At 38.6% G+C, this 15349-nt stretch overlaps 1 protein-coding gene across 1 annotated transcript in view; it reads right to left on the bottom strand.

The window, feature by feature from the left end:
- The window catches only part of tns1b (tensin 1b), a 311171-nt gene that overhangs the window by 202248 nt on the left and 93574 nt on the right, over positions 1–15349 (bottom strand). Inside the window, exon 2 of the mRNA XM_084724224.1 lies at positions 9238–9352. Within this exon, the coding sequence (XP_084580350.1) occupies positions 9238–9352 (115 nt within the window). The remainder of the gene's footprint in view (positions 1–9237; positions 9353–15349) is intronic.

Genomic DNA, 15349 nt, shown 5'->3' with positions numbered 1-15349 from the left:
GGAGGCTTCATTATGGAGAACAATTTCTTTCAGAGTCTTAGAGGGATACTTTGGGTTTTTCAGAAGTGGGGTTGTATGAGGTACGCATCCATATGTATTACCTACAGTGGACGGTGGTCGACACAGCTCCCAGATTGGAGAATCAGAGAGGATTACCAGCATAGAAACTAAGCAATGTACTGCTGTAGACAGAATTACCTTGCCACCAACCTTTTCCAGCAGGAAACTGATGGTCTCTTCAAACTAACCAGACTCCATCGGACTCCTCCTCCGTCGCTGGTCTACCACTGCCTCAATCAGTTAGTTTGTTTGTATTAATGTGTGACTTCAGTGTTTTAAAAGGTAAGTTCTGATTCACCAAAGTTACACAATAACAAAAACAGATTGAGGCAGTGATAGTCCAGCAACACCCGTGTTCTGGAAGGTAAAATTACTGCTTTTTCCAAAGCAGTCTGGTTGGTTTGGAGAGGGCCATATTTGGCTAATTTAATAGCAGTTTCCTGACAGAAAGGGATCTCTAATGGCAAGATAAAGCAGTGAAAACATTCTACATATAGCATATACTTATAATTAGGGATGCATCGATTTCAATTTTCTTGACCGATTCTGATTTCAGATTTTTTTAAGGGTCTGACCTACCAATTCTGATTTTGGCCAATTCTGATTTTCAGTCTTTTTAAGAACTGTAATTGAGAGCAACATTTCTTGTAAAAATTATATTGGATGTTCATAATAAGACACTGATTATTAAATATTAAATATTAAATATTAAATATTAAATTAAATACTATTTTACATTTTCTCCAAAGTCCTCCAGCTTACAGCCAGGGCTTATTATAGTTTTATATTAAGAATATGAATAGGGTGAATGTGATCTCGCGAGATCATGGAATCTTGTGGGATTTCGCGAGACACGATTTCACATGATCTCCCGTGGAAGCAGATGTAAACAAACCGGAGACAGACGCGCTGCAACAGTTTGCTGCAGTAAAACTTTGCCATGAGACTAACAGATGCAGAAGTTAAACGAGTCTGGATGAGAAAATGTTTGAGGAGACACATCAACACAGGTTGTTTATTCTTCAGCCAGAACAGGAGGTGAGATTTGAACTGTCAGTCTGTGAACAGCAGTCTGCTGCTGGCTAACATTAGCCTGAAGAACTACAAAGTTTACGGCTGTTCTGCAACAGTTGTTGCATGCATACATACAGCAATATTGCTGCTCTGTGTCATTGTAGACCACGTGTCAAACTCAAGGCCCGCGGGCCAGATGTGGCCCGCGATTCAATTATGTACGGCCCGCGAGATAATTTCACGTGTCTATTATGAATGGCCCGTCGGTAAATAGCACTCTCACCACTCATACTACAAGTCCCAAAATGCACTGCGACAGCTGCTGCACAACTCCAGAAACAAATCAGCTCACAGTCGCGAAGACGCGAGCTTCTGTCAAACGACAATGTAAACAGGTTTGTCTGTTTAGGCAACTGCTCAGTGCAAAGAAACACAAGTATATGAGGAGGGAGATGAGCTGCAGCTCCACCTGAAACCAGGTAAAAATAAAAATAAGACTGACCCACAGCAGAGAGAGAGAGAGAGAGAGAGAGAGAGAGAGCTGCAGCTCCACCTGAAACCAGGTAAAAAAAATAAATAAAAATAAGATAGAGAGAGAGAGAGAGAGAATGTGTCAACATGGACAGAGGTGTCGACTTGATATAAAAAACTTTTTATGATCATGAATCATAATATTAATGTACACTTCTGTGGTGCACAACTTTTTTACTCCAAATCTGATTTGTGTACTTAAATACTTAATTGCTGCATTATTGTAAGTCATGATGAAGAGTCCAAACTCTGTCTCTCCTCTTCATCTCCTCAGTGTGTGTCAGTGTGCAGTTTAACCTTTTCCTAAAATACTGCTGGTTCTGTGGTGTTACATTTTAAATCTGAAGCCTGCAGTGCACCATAGAAGCTACAGTTGACTTTTCTATTGAAGTTTTCGGTGCGTTTTGGCCTTAATGTTAACTTGAGCAGGTCAATATGTTCATCTGTACCTGATGGACTGATGGGTTTGTAATATTATTATATGAGCATATTTTTATGCCAAATGCAGTGCCATTGAGGGTTTGCATGATTAAAGTGTGTGATATCTTGTGTCTAGACACACAAAAAAAGCAATTTTCAAATGTAACCCCCACCTGGATATGTGAGCTTAAATATTCTGAGCTGAAATATTCTCGTTTTCCTTTGTTATTGTTGAAGAAAAAAAAAAAATTAAATCTTATTAATTTTGAAGAAAAGGTTGTTGCAGTCTGGCTGTTCAAATTAATATTTCTGAATACAACAACCAGTTTTAGACAGTTTAATAAACGTTAATCCTGTTTGGCCCGCGACTTAGACTGTTTTAAATTTTGGCCCCTTCTGTGACTGAGTTTGACACCTGTCTTTTCTTTATCCTGTTCTTGGATTCTGTCGTTAACACCAACTCCATGCATGTGTGTGTAGCTGTTATCAGCGCTGTGGTGATATCACAGTCAGTTTGTCTGCTGCACGTGTGACGTGACCATCGTGCAGAACCTGTGTGTGACAATTATGGGCACAGAATCGGATATATGATGCTGACAGGCTGGTCACTGGTCAGGCCGGTCTGGCCGGTCATGCTGAAAACTGTCCGGTTCCAGTCTCTAGCCGGGCAATGAGTGCATCCCTACTTATAATGATATAGACTTTTTTTTGTACTCTCATTCCTTCCCCAAATTGGAAGCGTGTCGACCACCATTTACTGTGAGTCATACACTGACTCGAGAACTACATCATACAACCCCACTTTCCCTTTAAATCACAATGCATCTATCTGTATTTTAATGATGAATGGTCATAGTAATTCAGTGCTTTATGTATATGTTTTTAGACAGTTTTGGAAGTAAAAGCTTATTTTTCTTACCTGCTACAGGGGTCAGATGCCTTAATGAAAATGTTGAAATGTTGTGAAATAGGCTTATTCACTTTCTGGTGAATAAGTTCAGTCTTCTCATCTAACTAAGAAAGAAAGTGCACTGGTACATTTCCCAAATGGTGAACTGTTCCTGTAAAAGGGATAGTGTACATTGAGGGATAGGGAACTTGTGAAAGAAAAAGAATGGTCAAAACTGATGTAGCAGAGGCAGAGATATCGTGACTTTCAGTCCAGATACATGTCAAATATTGCTGGATGCTTCATTTCACATAATGCAATTTGCAACTTGATAGCATCTTTTATTAGACCGTCCCTGCCTGGTAAACACCCGCCTTTTAGCCTCCCTGCCCCCAGTTTGTAATACTTTCTTTCATAAATTTTTATCTCCAGACTGTAAGATAACATAATGTCTTTATATGGGTTATTTTTCCAGACATGACAAAGCTCATCTAAAGTCACAGAGGACATTATACAACTGTCTCCAAAGGCTGGAGACATTGTGTTCCCCACAACTCCTGAACAGATCTTAATATGTGAAATACTAATGCACTCAAAAACTTGTATATATGTATGTGTATATTTGTATGTATATATATATATATATACATTATAATTATTAAAAATGCTGGTGAAGGTTTATGGTTCCTGTGCCCTTTATTTGGGACAATGAGGTTTATTGTTAAACTGCACAAAATCCTGCATCCATTACATATCTTTGGCATGTGTGTTTGATTATTGCATTTGAGGGATCGTGGCAGAAATAGTGTGTTTATGTATATATCCTGTATAAAGAACGTCATGTTGATATAGGAATTTTTTTACACACCAATATTGGTATCAGCATTAGACAAAAAAAATATAGTTTTGGTTGGGCCCTGTACTCAACTATGGTACTTCTACACTGCACCTTTGCATGTCTCCAGCCCTTGACCCTGGCACTCAAGTTTGCTAGTTTGTTTCTAATTTGGAAAAATAAAAGGAGAAATCTGTAATATATTTACTGTAATAACTCAAAATGACCATGCTATCTCATCAGAGATCAAAGAAACATTAAGTTCAAATACTCTTTGAAATTTCTATTCTGGGCCAGACTAACTGCTTTCGTTTGTCTGTTCCATGTTAATTAGAGTTCAAATTAATGCTGAATGTTCACTGCATGAGTTGTTTATGAGTCATAAGAAAACATTAATGATCTTGAAGAAGCCTTAGATGTTTGTAACAGTTAAATTGGGCAAAATGTTAATGAGTCTGGCAGGCAGTCACTTAACTCAAAGTTTAAAGTGTGTACATTTCGGGCAGTGGGCTTTCATTTTCAGGATATGGGGCTTAATTTTACATGTATAAACAGGTGATCAACTTCTAGTTGTCATTTGTTGCTGTCAGTGTTCGATGTTGCATTTGTCCTGTGCTCCTGTGGTGTTCCTGCAGCCTGCAGAGCTTCCCCAAGTCTGGGGAGGAAGAGGCGTAAAACAACTCACTTCAACCATAGACTGTATATTAAATAGGATTTCAGCCTGTTTAAAATACTATAGCTCCAACTCGCTATTTGGACTGCTGTACTCATTTTTGCACATGCAAATGCTATATATTGTTCCTCTAATGACTCATAAGACCAGGAAACAGACAGAGAAAGAGAAAAACAGTGGTTGCTGTCTGCTGCAGAAGTCTACTGTTCACTTTGTCTTGTCCTCATAAATCTGTCTCAGCCACAGAGACACACACACTTGCTTGTATACATGACCAAACTCTGATATGGCTGGGGAGAGAGAATCCAACTGAAGTGCACTAAATTAAATCAGAACAAACTGATATGAAGCCTTGTCATGATGGTTTAATTTCTCCTATAAATCTGTTCTTACAAATCATGGTCCCAGGTGCTGTATGGTGCTATTTTATGAGAACATTTAACTAACTGTGTGCGCACACAACTGAACATTTATCCGGAACAGACGAGAGTGATGGGAATAGCCTGTGCACTTCATGGAAATATTGCTGAAATATAAACAAGTCATTCCAAAACCTAACAAATCCTTTTTGGGTGAAGAAATGGTAACTTAAGTCAGTTGCTCATTACTTTAAAAATGCAGTGGTTATTTTCTTTAAAAACCATTTAGTAACTATTGAAGGATATGATTTATTTTCCATGTATTTAACAGATCACTGTCATTAGGTTTGTGGGTATGAATACTGCTTACAACACAGTCTGCTTCACACTATTTCGGGACTTTCTTGATTATGAGAAAGTCATTTCAGAGGTCACACCAAGCCTCTGCAAAATACTGCATGTACCATACTGAACATGTGAAACGCAGATGCTGCACTGTACACTGCACAACATCACCAGTTAGATTAGATTAGAAAGCAGACTGAATGCAGGTGGTGAACAGTACAGATTTTATGGGCGTCTTACAGCATCAGATCAAGAAGGTGACAGTCGCCTTCAGTCACTTTACACTAACCAACTTCTTTCAGAAAGTCAGGGATTGAAACAACAAGTGCTGGACTAAGTGATGTACTTTAAGTAGTCAATCCAATATGCAGCCATCTGTGTATTGCTTCAGCATGTACACATTGCACTTGCAAAATAATTCATTCAAGGGACATTAACAATATAGGGTCTGTCATGAAGATATTAACCCGTACTTTCATAAGACTGGCATGTGGCCACATGGAGGAAAACTCCTGGTAAAGGCTAATTTCATAACAAACAACACAATTCATGATTACATTAACCCCTGAATTTGAAACTGTGTGCTGGCAATACACCAGTCCTTTGGATTAATTCTCATGGAGAGCAGATCAGGTGACCTTTGTCGCCATTGTAACAAAAATAAACACACGGATAATGTGAAATGGTTGAAGTTTGGTTAGATTTAGGCAACAAAACTACTTGATTAGGTTCGGGTGAAGAAAGAGTTTTTGATACATGTAACATTATGCACCTTAAAATCAGGGCCTGACCAATACTGGATTTTTTGTGGTAATGCAGATATAGATTGTAAGGAGTACTAAAATTCTGATACATATATTGGCCTGTATTCTTTATACAGAAAAATTAACTTCATCTTCCAAAATAATATCAGGGCACAGAGACAGCAAACTTTCAACAGTAGCTTTAATAATTAGATTTAACTCTAAATAAAAAACACAAATACAGATGTATATACTTGATGTAAGAAAAGGGATACATTATGCATTAAATGCTGCCTATATCGCTGATACCCATATAGCTGCGATAGGCCAATATCCAGCCAATAATACTGGCTGACCAATATATCAGTCAGGCTCTACTTAAAACTTTTTTTTACACTTCAGTGCATATTGACTTTTGGTTTCACACAGGACATAAACCCTGGCGTCCACTACACCTCCTCTGATTGGTCTTTCACCTGCACACAAAATTATACTTTGGAGTATTTACTCTACAGGCATTAAAGGGTCTAAAAGTTGGGGAAGCAAGATTGTGACAGAAAGGGCATCAGTTTGATCCCTGCACCAGCAGGATAAATCTGGGTGGTGATCTGAGACAGCGACACTTGATCAAAGCATATAAATCCAAACTACTGGGATCAATGGCCACCAGACCAGACTAAGGTTGTACTAAGAAGCGTTTGGGTGTTTAAGTGCTACAGTATGACTGTGGGGCAGGACTGACCTTGGATAAAATAAAGTATAAAATATTTGTACAGTATGTACTGCAAGAGCAGATGAAACCATACTGAACTTTTACAGTATCATAATTAGTGTGTAAAATGATTTGATACAGCTTTTATCACAATGTCAACCTGGCCATTTTCCTCATCTGAGCATAGGCTTGCACATAGTACAGCACAAGAACAAAATGTCCTTCTGTCAAAGAGGTTTTAGGGTCCAAAAAGATACCAATGTTCAGTGAAAGCTCTTGTTTTTCAAAGCTGTGCCCTTCATATGTCTGCTCATCCTGGGTCAGGTTTGGGAAGCAGCATGCTGAATATTCCCCCCCTAGTGTGCCAAACCAAACATCCAGCCATTTCCGCATGGTTTCATTTGACGTTATCTGTCTCAAAACAGACATTTCCACTACAACATGAAGTGGTGAGCAGATTGGGGTAATATATTCTACAATTTTGTTTTAACCCACTCAGAGCAGCAGATGGAAGGGATTTACTACATTAAGACTGTTAGGAAAGTGGTGACCACGTTAAAGTCTAAGACTGAATCTAGTTACTTTCCTGCAATTGTTTGTTGTTTCACATTATACTTCAATCTTTCCCAACTGGCACTTGCAACCAAAAACAATATAACATGAAATACTGACATCCTGACAGTACATTAACATTTGTACAGGACCATGACATATTTGTATACCATTATTATCCAAGGCAACAAAGACACTATAAAATGTAAAATTTTCTAAACAAAAACATGTTTCCATCTCTATTCTACTAACATGATTGCATCAGTCAAACCATGCACATCACTCATCATCATCATTCAACCACACTGCCTCTTCAGTAAACACCATTAAGGAAATTGAGAAGCTGTTAACCCTTAGCCGTGCTGAAGCTTCTTTTGCCCTCCTCTGTCACTTGACTGACTAAACCGTGACACAAAGATGACCCCAGGTAACCTCAAATGACCCCCTCATTTAGACCACTGATGGATGTTGTAACAGATATTGCCTTTGTCCTCCCAGCCCCTTAGAGCAGTTATTGCAGTGGGCTTTAGCTGCAGGTTGGGGGAATTTAAGTAATCAAACCAGAGTTCAGAGTTTGCTGATTGCAAAGTATGTTGCTTGTTTCGATTTTAATCAATTATTCATAGCAGATTACACTTTGAGTGTCGACCAAAGAGATGTGAGTTGGGACCTTATATAAGCACTGGGTCCTGAAAATAGTCCCTCAGCATAATAGGAAGGATGTGATAAGATCTTATATCTAATAGGCGTCTAACTACAAACAAAGGCCAACTGATTGTGGCACAGCTAAAAGGTCACTGTCAAAGTGTCACAACCTCCCTGCAGTCACATTTTACTAACCAGCTAACAAAGGCTGAAGAACAATAAAGGCATCACTAGAAAGTAAAAAAGGGACTTTTGCTTTGAAGCAGTGGTTGTTAATATTTTGTAAGGTTGCAGTGTAGCGTGGGAACCAGACGAATCTGCGAGCTCATGTTTTATTTGCTCTGACAGATGTGGTTGGCCCACTTCCTGTTCAGCCAGATTTCTACTTGTCCTGGATCTGGTCAAGCCAGTCACAACCGTTTATCGTAATAGAGTGGGTTTGATATGATAACAGTACAGAGAAGTGCAACCTTATTGACCACTGACAGATTTTCTTAGACAACCAACATGACTACCCATGATGTGATGAACTGTTTCTATTGAATCCACAATCATGTCAGTATTAAATAAAATGGATGGTACATTTTCGCTAAAAGAAGAAGAAACAACTGCATTTAAAGCTTTTGTTGATAAGAAAGATGTCTTTTCTGTAGTTCCACCAAGATAAGTGTGATTAAGTACCAGCTACACTACATAGCATGTTTTGCTTCTCCGATTGGTTGTAGCTCTATCCCACTGACAACGCCCTAAGGTAAATCAAAAATTAAGTGAGAGATTGCAGAATAATTTGCATTTGTGAATTGATCTGGCATTGCCAAGCTAGTTGCATTGACTTTTTCTTTACAATGCAAAGAACTGTGAGGAAACCACAGAATCCTGAACAGTGTCAATGTCTTGTCCTTACTGTATCTTATTAATGGCATTTAAAGTTTAGTAACAGTCAAAAACTAGTACAAGTGATCAGCTTTGTGCAAGATTCTTTGGTTTGATCACAGTCAGGACTTTTTGACTTTTCGGTCCTACACACCTGACTTTTTGCCGTGCAAGAACTTCAACGTAACTGGCCACTAAAAGCCTCCACTGACATTCACAGTAATGAAATTCTTTCAGGCTGACCAGCTATGAACGACCCCACCACTAAAGGGCTAGGAGCCTCTGGTACATATCATCATCTTTAAACATACAATAGATTTACAGATTCTGATCTAAAATTGTAACTTGACAACAAGCTGAAAAGCTGTGTTTTGCTGCCCTCTCTGGTAGAAAGTTTGAAACGTGTTGTACCTTTAACCACACTCACTGTGTCCTGGAGTACACCTGTGCATCAGGTGCTGCGATGTGACAACTTAAATCAGTGCATGTCAGCAAAAGCAAAATCTTCAAGGGGTGTCTGGGATGACCACAAAAACAGTTACAACACTAAGTCCGAGGTATCAGAGCTTCGGGACAGGTGACTGACCTCGGCAGATGAGTCCGTCTTGGATGATGGTCTGTTTACAAACGCTGCAGTGCTTGGCCTTCTTGAAAGTCTTCACCCGGAAAGTATGGGAATGAAGACCCTCCAACTCCTCTGGCTGCAGTTAAGAAAACAACAAAAGATAAAAGAGGTGGAATGTTAGTGCTGAAATGTTGTGACCTGATGGGACTTCAGTGAGTCCAGGTGGTGTGAGTCATTCTTGCACAAGCTTCACAAAAAATAAAAGACAAAAGCACCTGGATACACACATAAATTCTATACACCCATGCTCACATTTATCTCAGAAGTGACCCCTTGTCCAGAGCATTACAGGCAGATCATTTTTACTTGCGGCATAAACACATAAAACAGTCAAAACAAAGTCCACCTAGGAAGTACAGTTGCTGGGGCTTAGGTTGGTAGAATAAAAACTACAAAAAGAAGAACACAGCCCAGTCTCTTTCTTTCTTTCAGCCTCTTTCTCCCTCGCCCTCCTAACTTCAGTCCTGTCATCCCATTTTTCTCCTTGCAGGTGTGTTATGCAGCTCTTCAGAGATACTCTTGACAGTGCTCTCCACCCAGTTAAACATCCGTCTGGGTCTGTCTGCAGCTTGCTGTTTTTCCTCTACTGTACACCATCGTACCCCCCCCCCCCCCCCCCCCAGTCCTTTCTTGACAGCTTTGTAAACTTGCAATTGGGCAACACTGGACAACAAACAGAAAAGTCAAGCTTTGGAGATTTTGAAGGGTTCCAGTGTCTTTAAAAGAAACCTGCATTGTGTTTCCTTTTCCCCCCAATGACCGACCCTGGGGAAGCGTGACATCATATCTGTGGTGTATTTGCTCAGCTGGTCCCCATTTTGTGTAAATATGTTGTAAAAGTCCTTGGCCACAACAGAAAAGCATTTAAGGTAAACTACAATTAACAGATTACCAAAGTCAGTATTGGTGAAACAAAGAATAGTTTCAAAACTTTACTGGTCATTAAGAAGATGCAATTTTCCCCTGGTCTCTAGTGCTATTTATCCATCTAGATTTTTTGGCATGCAGAGCTTGGAGATATCGATATCTGTAGGGATGTCTACCTGCTCTACAATATAGTGGGACCCTGTTTTTGAATTTTTCAAATGTATTTTTTTCAGTGCTTTTAGCACCACAAGACGAGTGCCATTTATCTCCACAGCCGATATCTCCAAAACTCTTAAAACTCTGCAACTTAATCCAAAAAATCTAGATAGCACTTAAGATCAGAGGGAAAATATGCATATTTGATTCTGGGGAGAACTGTTCCAATAATTGTTTATGTATTGTACTGTTTATTCTTTAACTGTCACATTCCAGCTAAACACAAGAAGAGACAGCGGCAACATAAATGTACATATGTTCTATATGGGGATGAAAGAGAAAATGTGCATGTGTTTTCAGGGCAGGAAGTGCCAGTTTAGCATGGTGTCCAGACATCAGGCTTCCATTAAGTGTGTGTGCATGCCGGACAGGGCTAAAAGTGGCCATGTGGTTGGCATATTGGGGGACTTCTTGCAGGAATTTTCATTTGGGGAGACCGTAGAATCTTGCATGGCAAAGAATATATTCTGAAAAAATTCCCAGACTACCAACCACAGTAACCTTATAACCACTAATGAACCCCCTTTTTTTCTTCTCATCAATCCTAAAAGGCAACGTGTTGGAAAAGCGGCTTAGGGTGTGCAATCAAAGTATAGAGCTAACACTTGAATGATAAACCAGAGTATCTGTTGGACTCTCCTCTCTGTCCTGTTATTAGCAGAAGGAACTGACTTAGCAGAAAGAGAGGAAAACCCCTTGTCTGTTTCCCATGATGCCTTATTTCCACTCAATGTGGAAGAAGTCGTCACATTTTGATGCATTCTACATCTCATTATATGTATTATTTACAGTACATATAACAGTAAAGTTAACTTGTTGTGGGGAGTGGTATTCAGCTGTATAATGCCTTCTTCATCATGTATATGAACTTCTGGATTGGGAATTGGCAAGTGTGGACGTTTACGCACTGCTCTGAACACATAATTTATTAGCCCTGAAACAGGGCCTTGCTACTTCCCAGCAGCGTCCCATTTGCCAAATATTCTTCACCTGAGCTGGGACATACGATAATGGTAGCAATCATATCACAACCAAACAGGGTTCTAATTCTTGAAAACTGGGACAGAACAACATTTTGAGGGGGTTTGGATTTTTACTCTTCAGTTGTGCTGGGAAAATATATTTTAAAAGATCAGACTCTTGGCTATTAAACCTTGTAAGGGGCCAATCGCCAAGTGATTACTTTTTTTTTTTATTAAATGAAAATGTGTTGTTTGAAATGTTAAAATTCTACAGACTTGACAAAATGTGACATTTTTCATTTCACAGCATAATCATAGTGACTAGTGTCATCGTAACTAGCAATATTATTTAATGATTTTGTCAATAAAAATAGAAAGCTTTCCAGTGCTTGAGCAGAATTCTCCTCTTTTTAAACCAGGAAGTGACATGATTTGTCCCAATTCTCAAGTATGGGTGTAATATTTATGTTTTGGGGGTTTTTTTTATGTTCTTGTTAGTACTGTGTATCGGCCAATTGCAAAATCGTGGTATTAGAATCTGTATCGGGATGGAAAAACATGATATCAGAACATCTCTTTTTCAAAAATACCATGTTTATCAGGCAGACAAATACAATCTGAAGCAGCATCATGAGAAGTTTAGGATTGAGTGTTCTTAGAGCTTGATACATATTAACAACCACAGCCATATTCATTTGTCAGTTAGTTCATAGGGTTTACATGTCACAAAGCCATATTTCAGGTCCCCACGAGAAAATCCTGACCACAGAAATAATGAATAACAGTTTAACAGTCCACACACTCCACAATTCAGTACTACATAGTTCTCAGTTTTTTCACGTATATTCTAACATGTATAATATGTTTAGAAGAATAACATTCTTTTCACTGACTTAAACATTACTAGCAAACTGATTTATAAAAAATCGGTGAAGTGCCCCTTTAACTGACTCAATAAATTGCTTCTGAATGCAATTTATTTTTACAATGCATTCTTTGAATAAAGAATAAAAAAAAATGTTTTGTATAAAGTTTTATAGATAGGTTACACGCTAACATCAACATGCTAACATCCTCACCATCTTTTACCATCTTAGCATGCCTCATGTGTTTGCATGATAACATTTTCTTGTTAGCACTAAATAAAGAGCACAGCTGGGGATGATGGGAACGTCATATACTCATTTGGAGGTTTAAAAACTCACACAGACTGATTATGACCTCTGATGTTTATCAAGTTCAATGTGACAGTTTGTGTTTCGGAGCCACATGGCAACAGCAGGACAGCTGAGTCTTCATTCCATCTCCCGGCTACGCCTTACCACTACATAACATGATTAGCTTAATCTAGTTAGGCTGTAATAATGACCATGGCTGTGCAGGCCGCGCCATGTTGGCAAGGGGGTTTTTCTGGGGAGGGTTGGAGGTCTCTGCCTGGCATCCATGCGTGGTGTTATCCAAGGTGCCACCATGCCAAAGCTCCAGCTGGCACCTGCTGGGCTGGCATTCTTGATATGGATTTCAGGGGATTGGGAAGGGGTGATAAGTGGGTTTAATGATACTCTGAGTGTGTGTAGTAATTGTGGATGAGTGTGTATATCTGTCAGTTTGTATCTCTATGTTTTAAGGCTTCAGATATTTCTCTGTTGTGTCAAAATGACACCAGGCTTTGTGGGAATCGATACCTCTGGAACGAGGCTGTGCGTGCGCTGTGTTTGACCGAAAAACAATGCTCTGGTTTCACTTCCAGACTGTTTAGGAATCAACTGTCAACATAAAAAGAAGACAAAACTGTCAGCAGAGAGAACATGACCCCGCCACAGGCAAGTGTTAGAGGAACACCCTCTGTAATCGGTTTTGTCCAAGTGTCTCCTCTTTAACCACATCATCAAAACACTTATTAAGCCCTTGCAGTTACGTAATCTGTTTTGGATGAAATTACCACATAAGATATTTGGGAAATGACATTAACTAACAATAAGCTTTTGTTTGTATTTAATAATAAACATTAAATTAAAAAAAATATGGCTGACAAGCAGACATGATTCTCTGTGCTTGTGTTTTTTGGTCTAATGGTTTATGCCTGAAACACATTTTCCAGATTCCAAATCAAATTACTTCTGCAGTGTGGGGTGTAACACTTTAATCAGCCCATGTTGCTATAGCAATAAGCAATGGTTTTCCACTGTAGATGCAGTTAAGCCTCTCCCCTCACTTCCCTGTCCCGCAACTTAACAACTGTTAGTTTCCCTGAAAAATGTTTAAATATTAAAGGGACAGTTGACCCCCCAAAAAAACATTTTTCCTCTTGCCTGTATTGCAGAGTTTTGGAGATTTCAGCCATAGAGATGTCTGCCTTCTCTTGAATATGATGGGACGAAATGGCAATCAGCTTGAATGTAGTTCTGCTTTCTTCAGAGCAGTGCAATGGATTAATCACTAATGACAATATATGCGCAATTAAGTCAGTTTACACTATTAATCCAATACTCCTTTGCTACAGTGTATTTTCAAATTTCACTCATTCCAGATGAGTGAAAAGATGAAATCATAAATAACCAGAAAAATGCATGTGAGAGAGAGTACCATGAGACATCATAAAAGTTTCCTTCCATGCACCGTGGGCAACAGAATTCTCCATCTACTTAATGAGAGTAATAAAGGTCCTTTAGGGCTCACAGTAGCAGAGCTCAGCAGTAGCAGTTGCCAGGTTGCAATTTTTGAGTTTTTTACAAAACAGCGACACCAAACAGCAAAACGTGCACCCCAAAATAAATCAATCTTTAATATTTGTTGCAGCAGTGTTATTTAGATATTGCTGAACCAGAGAATCCTCAATGAAAGTTTGAATAACACATCAAAAACACAAACAAATTGCAAATTGATTCAAAAGAATCAGATTAACTTGACTGAAAAACAAAAATAAAATTTGTGAGGTATCTCAGCATCTTTAAGCTGAATGGAAAAAATATATTGAAAGCATGAACAACATACATCTCTATAAGAGACACTTCAGGTTCACTAGTTCAAAGTAGTACATCCTACAGGAACCACAGTTTCTGTAAAAAAGCTTTTAAACATTCTTTAGTCACAATGTTACTGCAGAGAATCTTAATTATTCAAAATGTAAGGGGACTAAATATGTCATTAATTAAGGCTATAGATGCAAAATATGTTTCAAAAACCTATGACATTATATTTTTTCAACTGATCACTGGTTTCAACACTCCCTCTCACACACCAGGCACCAAAAATTATATTGTGACTCTTGCTGCAAGGGTTCAGTCATGTCGGAGTAAAGCCTTGAAGAACATTTGTGATGGACACCTACGTCTGAATGATGTTAAGGCATCATTTTAACAAGACAAGAAAGCCAGCAGCTGAACTTATTCCATGTCTGTGAAGTATGGAAGCCATGAACGGCTGTACTTGCAAATATTTTTTAAATGATGTTATCTCCAGATCACAAGTTAATTATTTCTATCTACAGATAACAAAGCTTGTTTTCTCATGGCAACAGATTGATTTATCTTCATCACGAGAAAACAAGCTTTTTATCTCATGATAATCGACCCATTATCACGCATCTTGACAACTGTAGCAACTGATTAAGCTAAAACTGTCAGATCAAGGAGTACCCTTTACTGATCCACACCTCAGTTGTTTGTTGTTTGTTTCCCAAACCTTTTTTTTCCCGGGGACCTGCTTTTTTAAAAATGACAAACCATCATGACCAAAATCAAAATATATACATCCACGCACTCCACCTGTTTTCACAAGTTTGGACCTATTTTTCAACTAGTGATCAATCTGGTCTGGTCTGATCAAACAAGATTAAATTTATACTGAATCTGATTATTATTATTATTATTATTATTATTATTATTATTATTATTATTATTATTATTATTATTGTGTCATGCACCAACAAGTGCCCAGCCCAAACAGGCTTACAAGACACCATTATTTAGATAAACAGACCAGAAACCAGAAAAAAACAAAAAACAAAACAAAACAAAAACACAACA

Source organism: Lutjanus erythropterus, chromosome 8 (assembly GCF_056507025.1).
Source record: "Lutjanus erythropterus isolate fLutEry1 chromosome 8, fLutEry1.hap2, whole genome shotgun sequence".
Lineage (NCBI taxonomy): Eukaryota > Metazoa > Chordata > Actinopteri > Lutjaniformes > Lutjanidae > Lutjanus > Lutjanus erythropterus.
The sequence above is the reverse complement of the archived record's forward strand: the minus strand, read 5'-3'. Positions and strand labels throughout refer to the sequence as shown.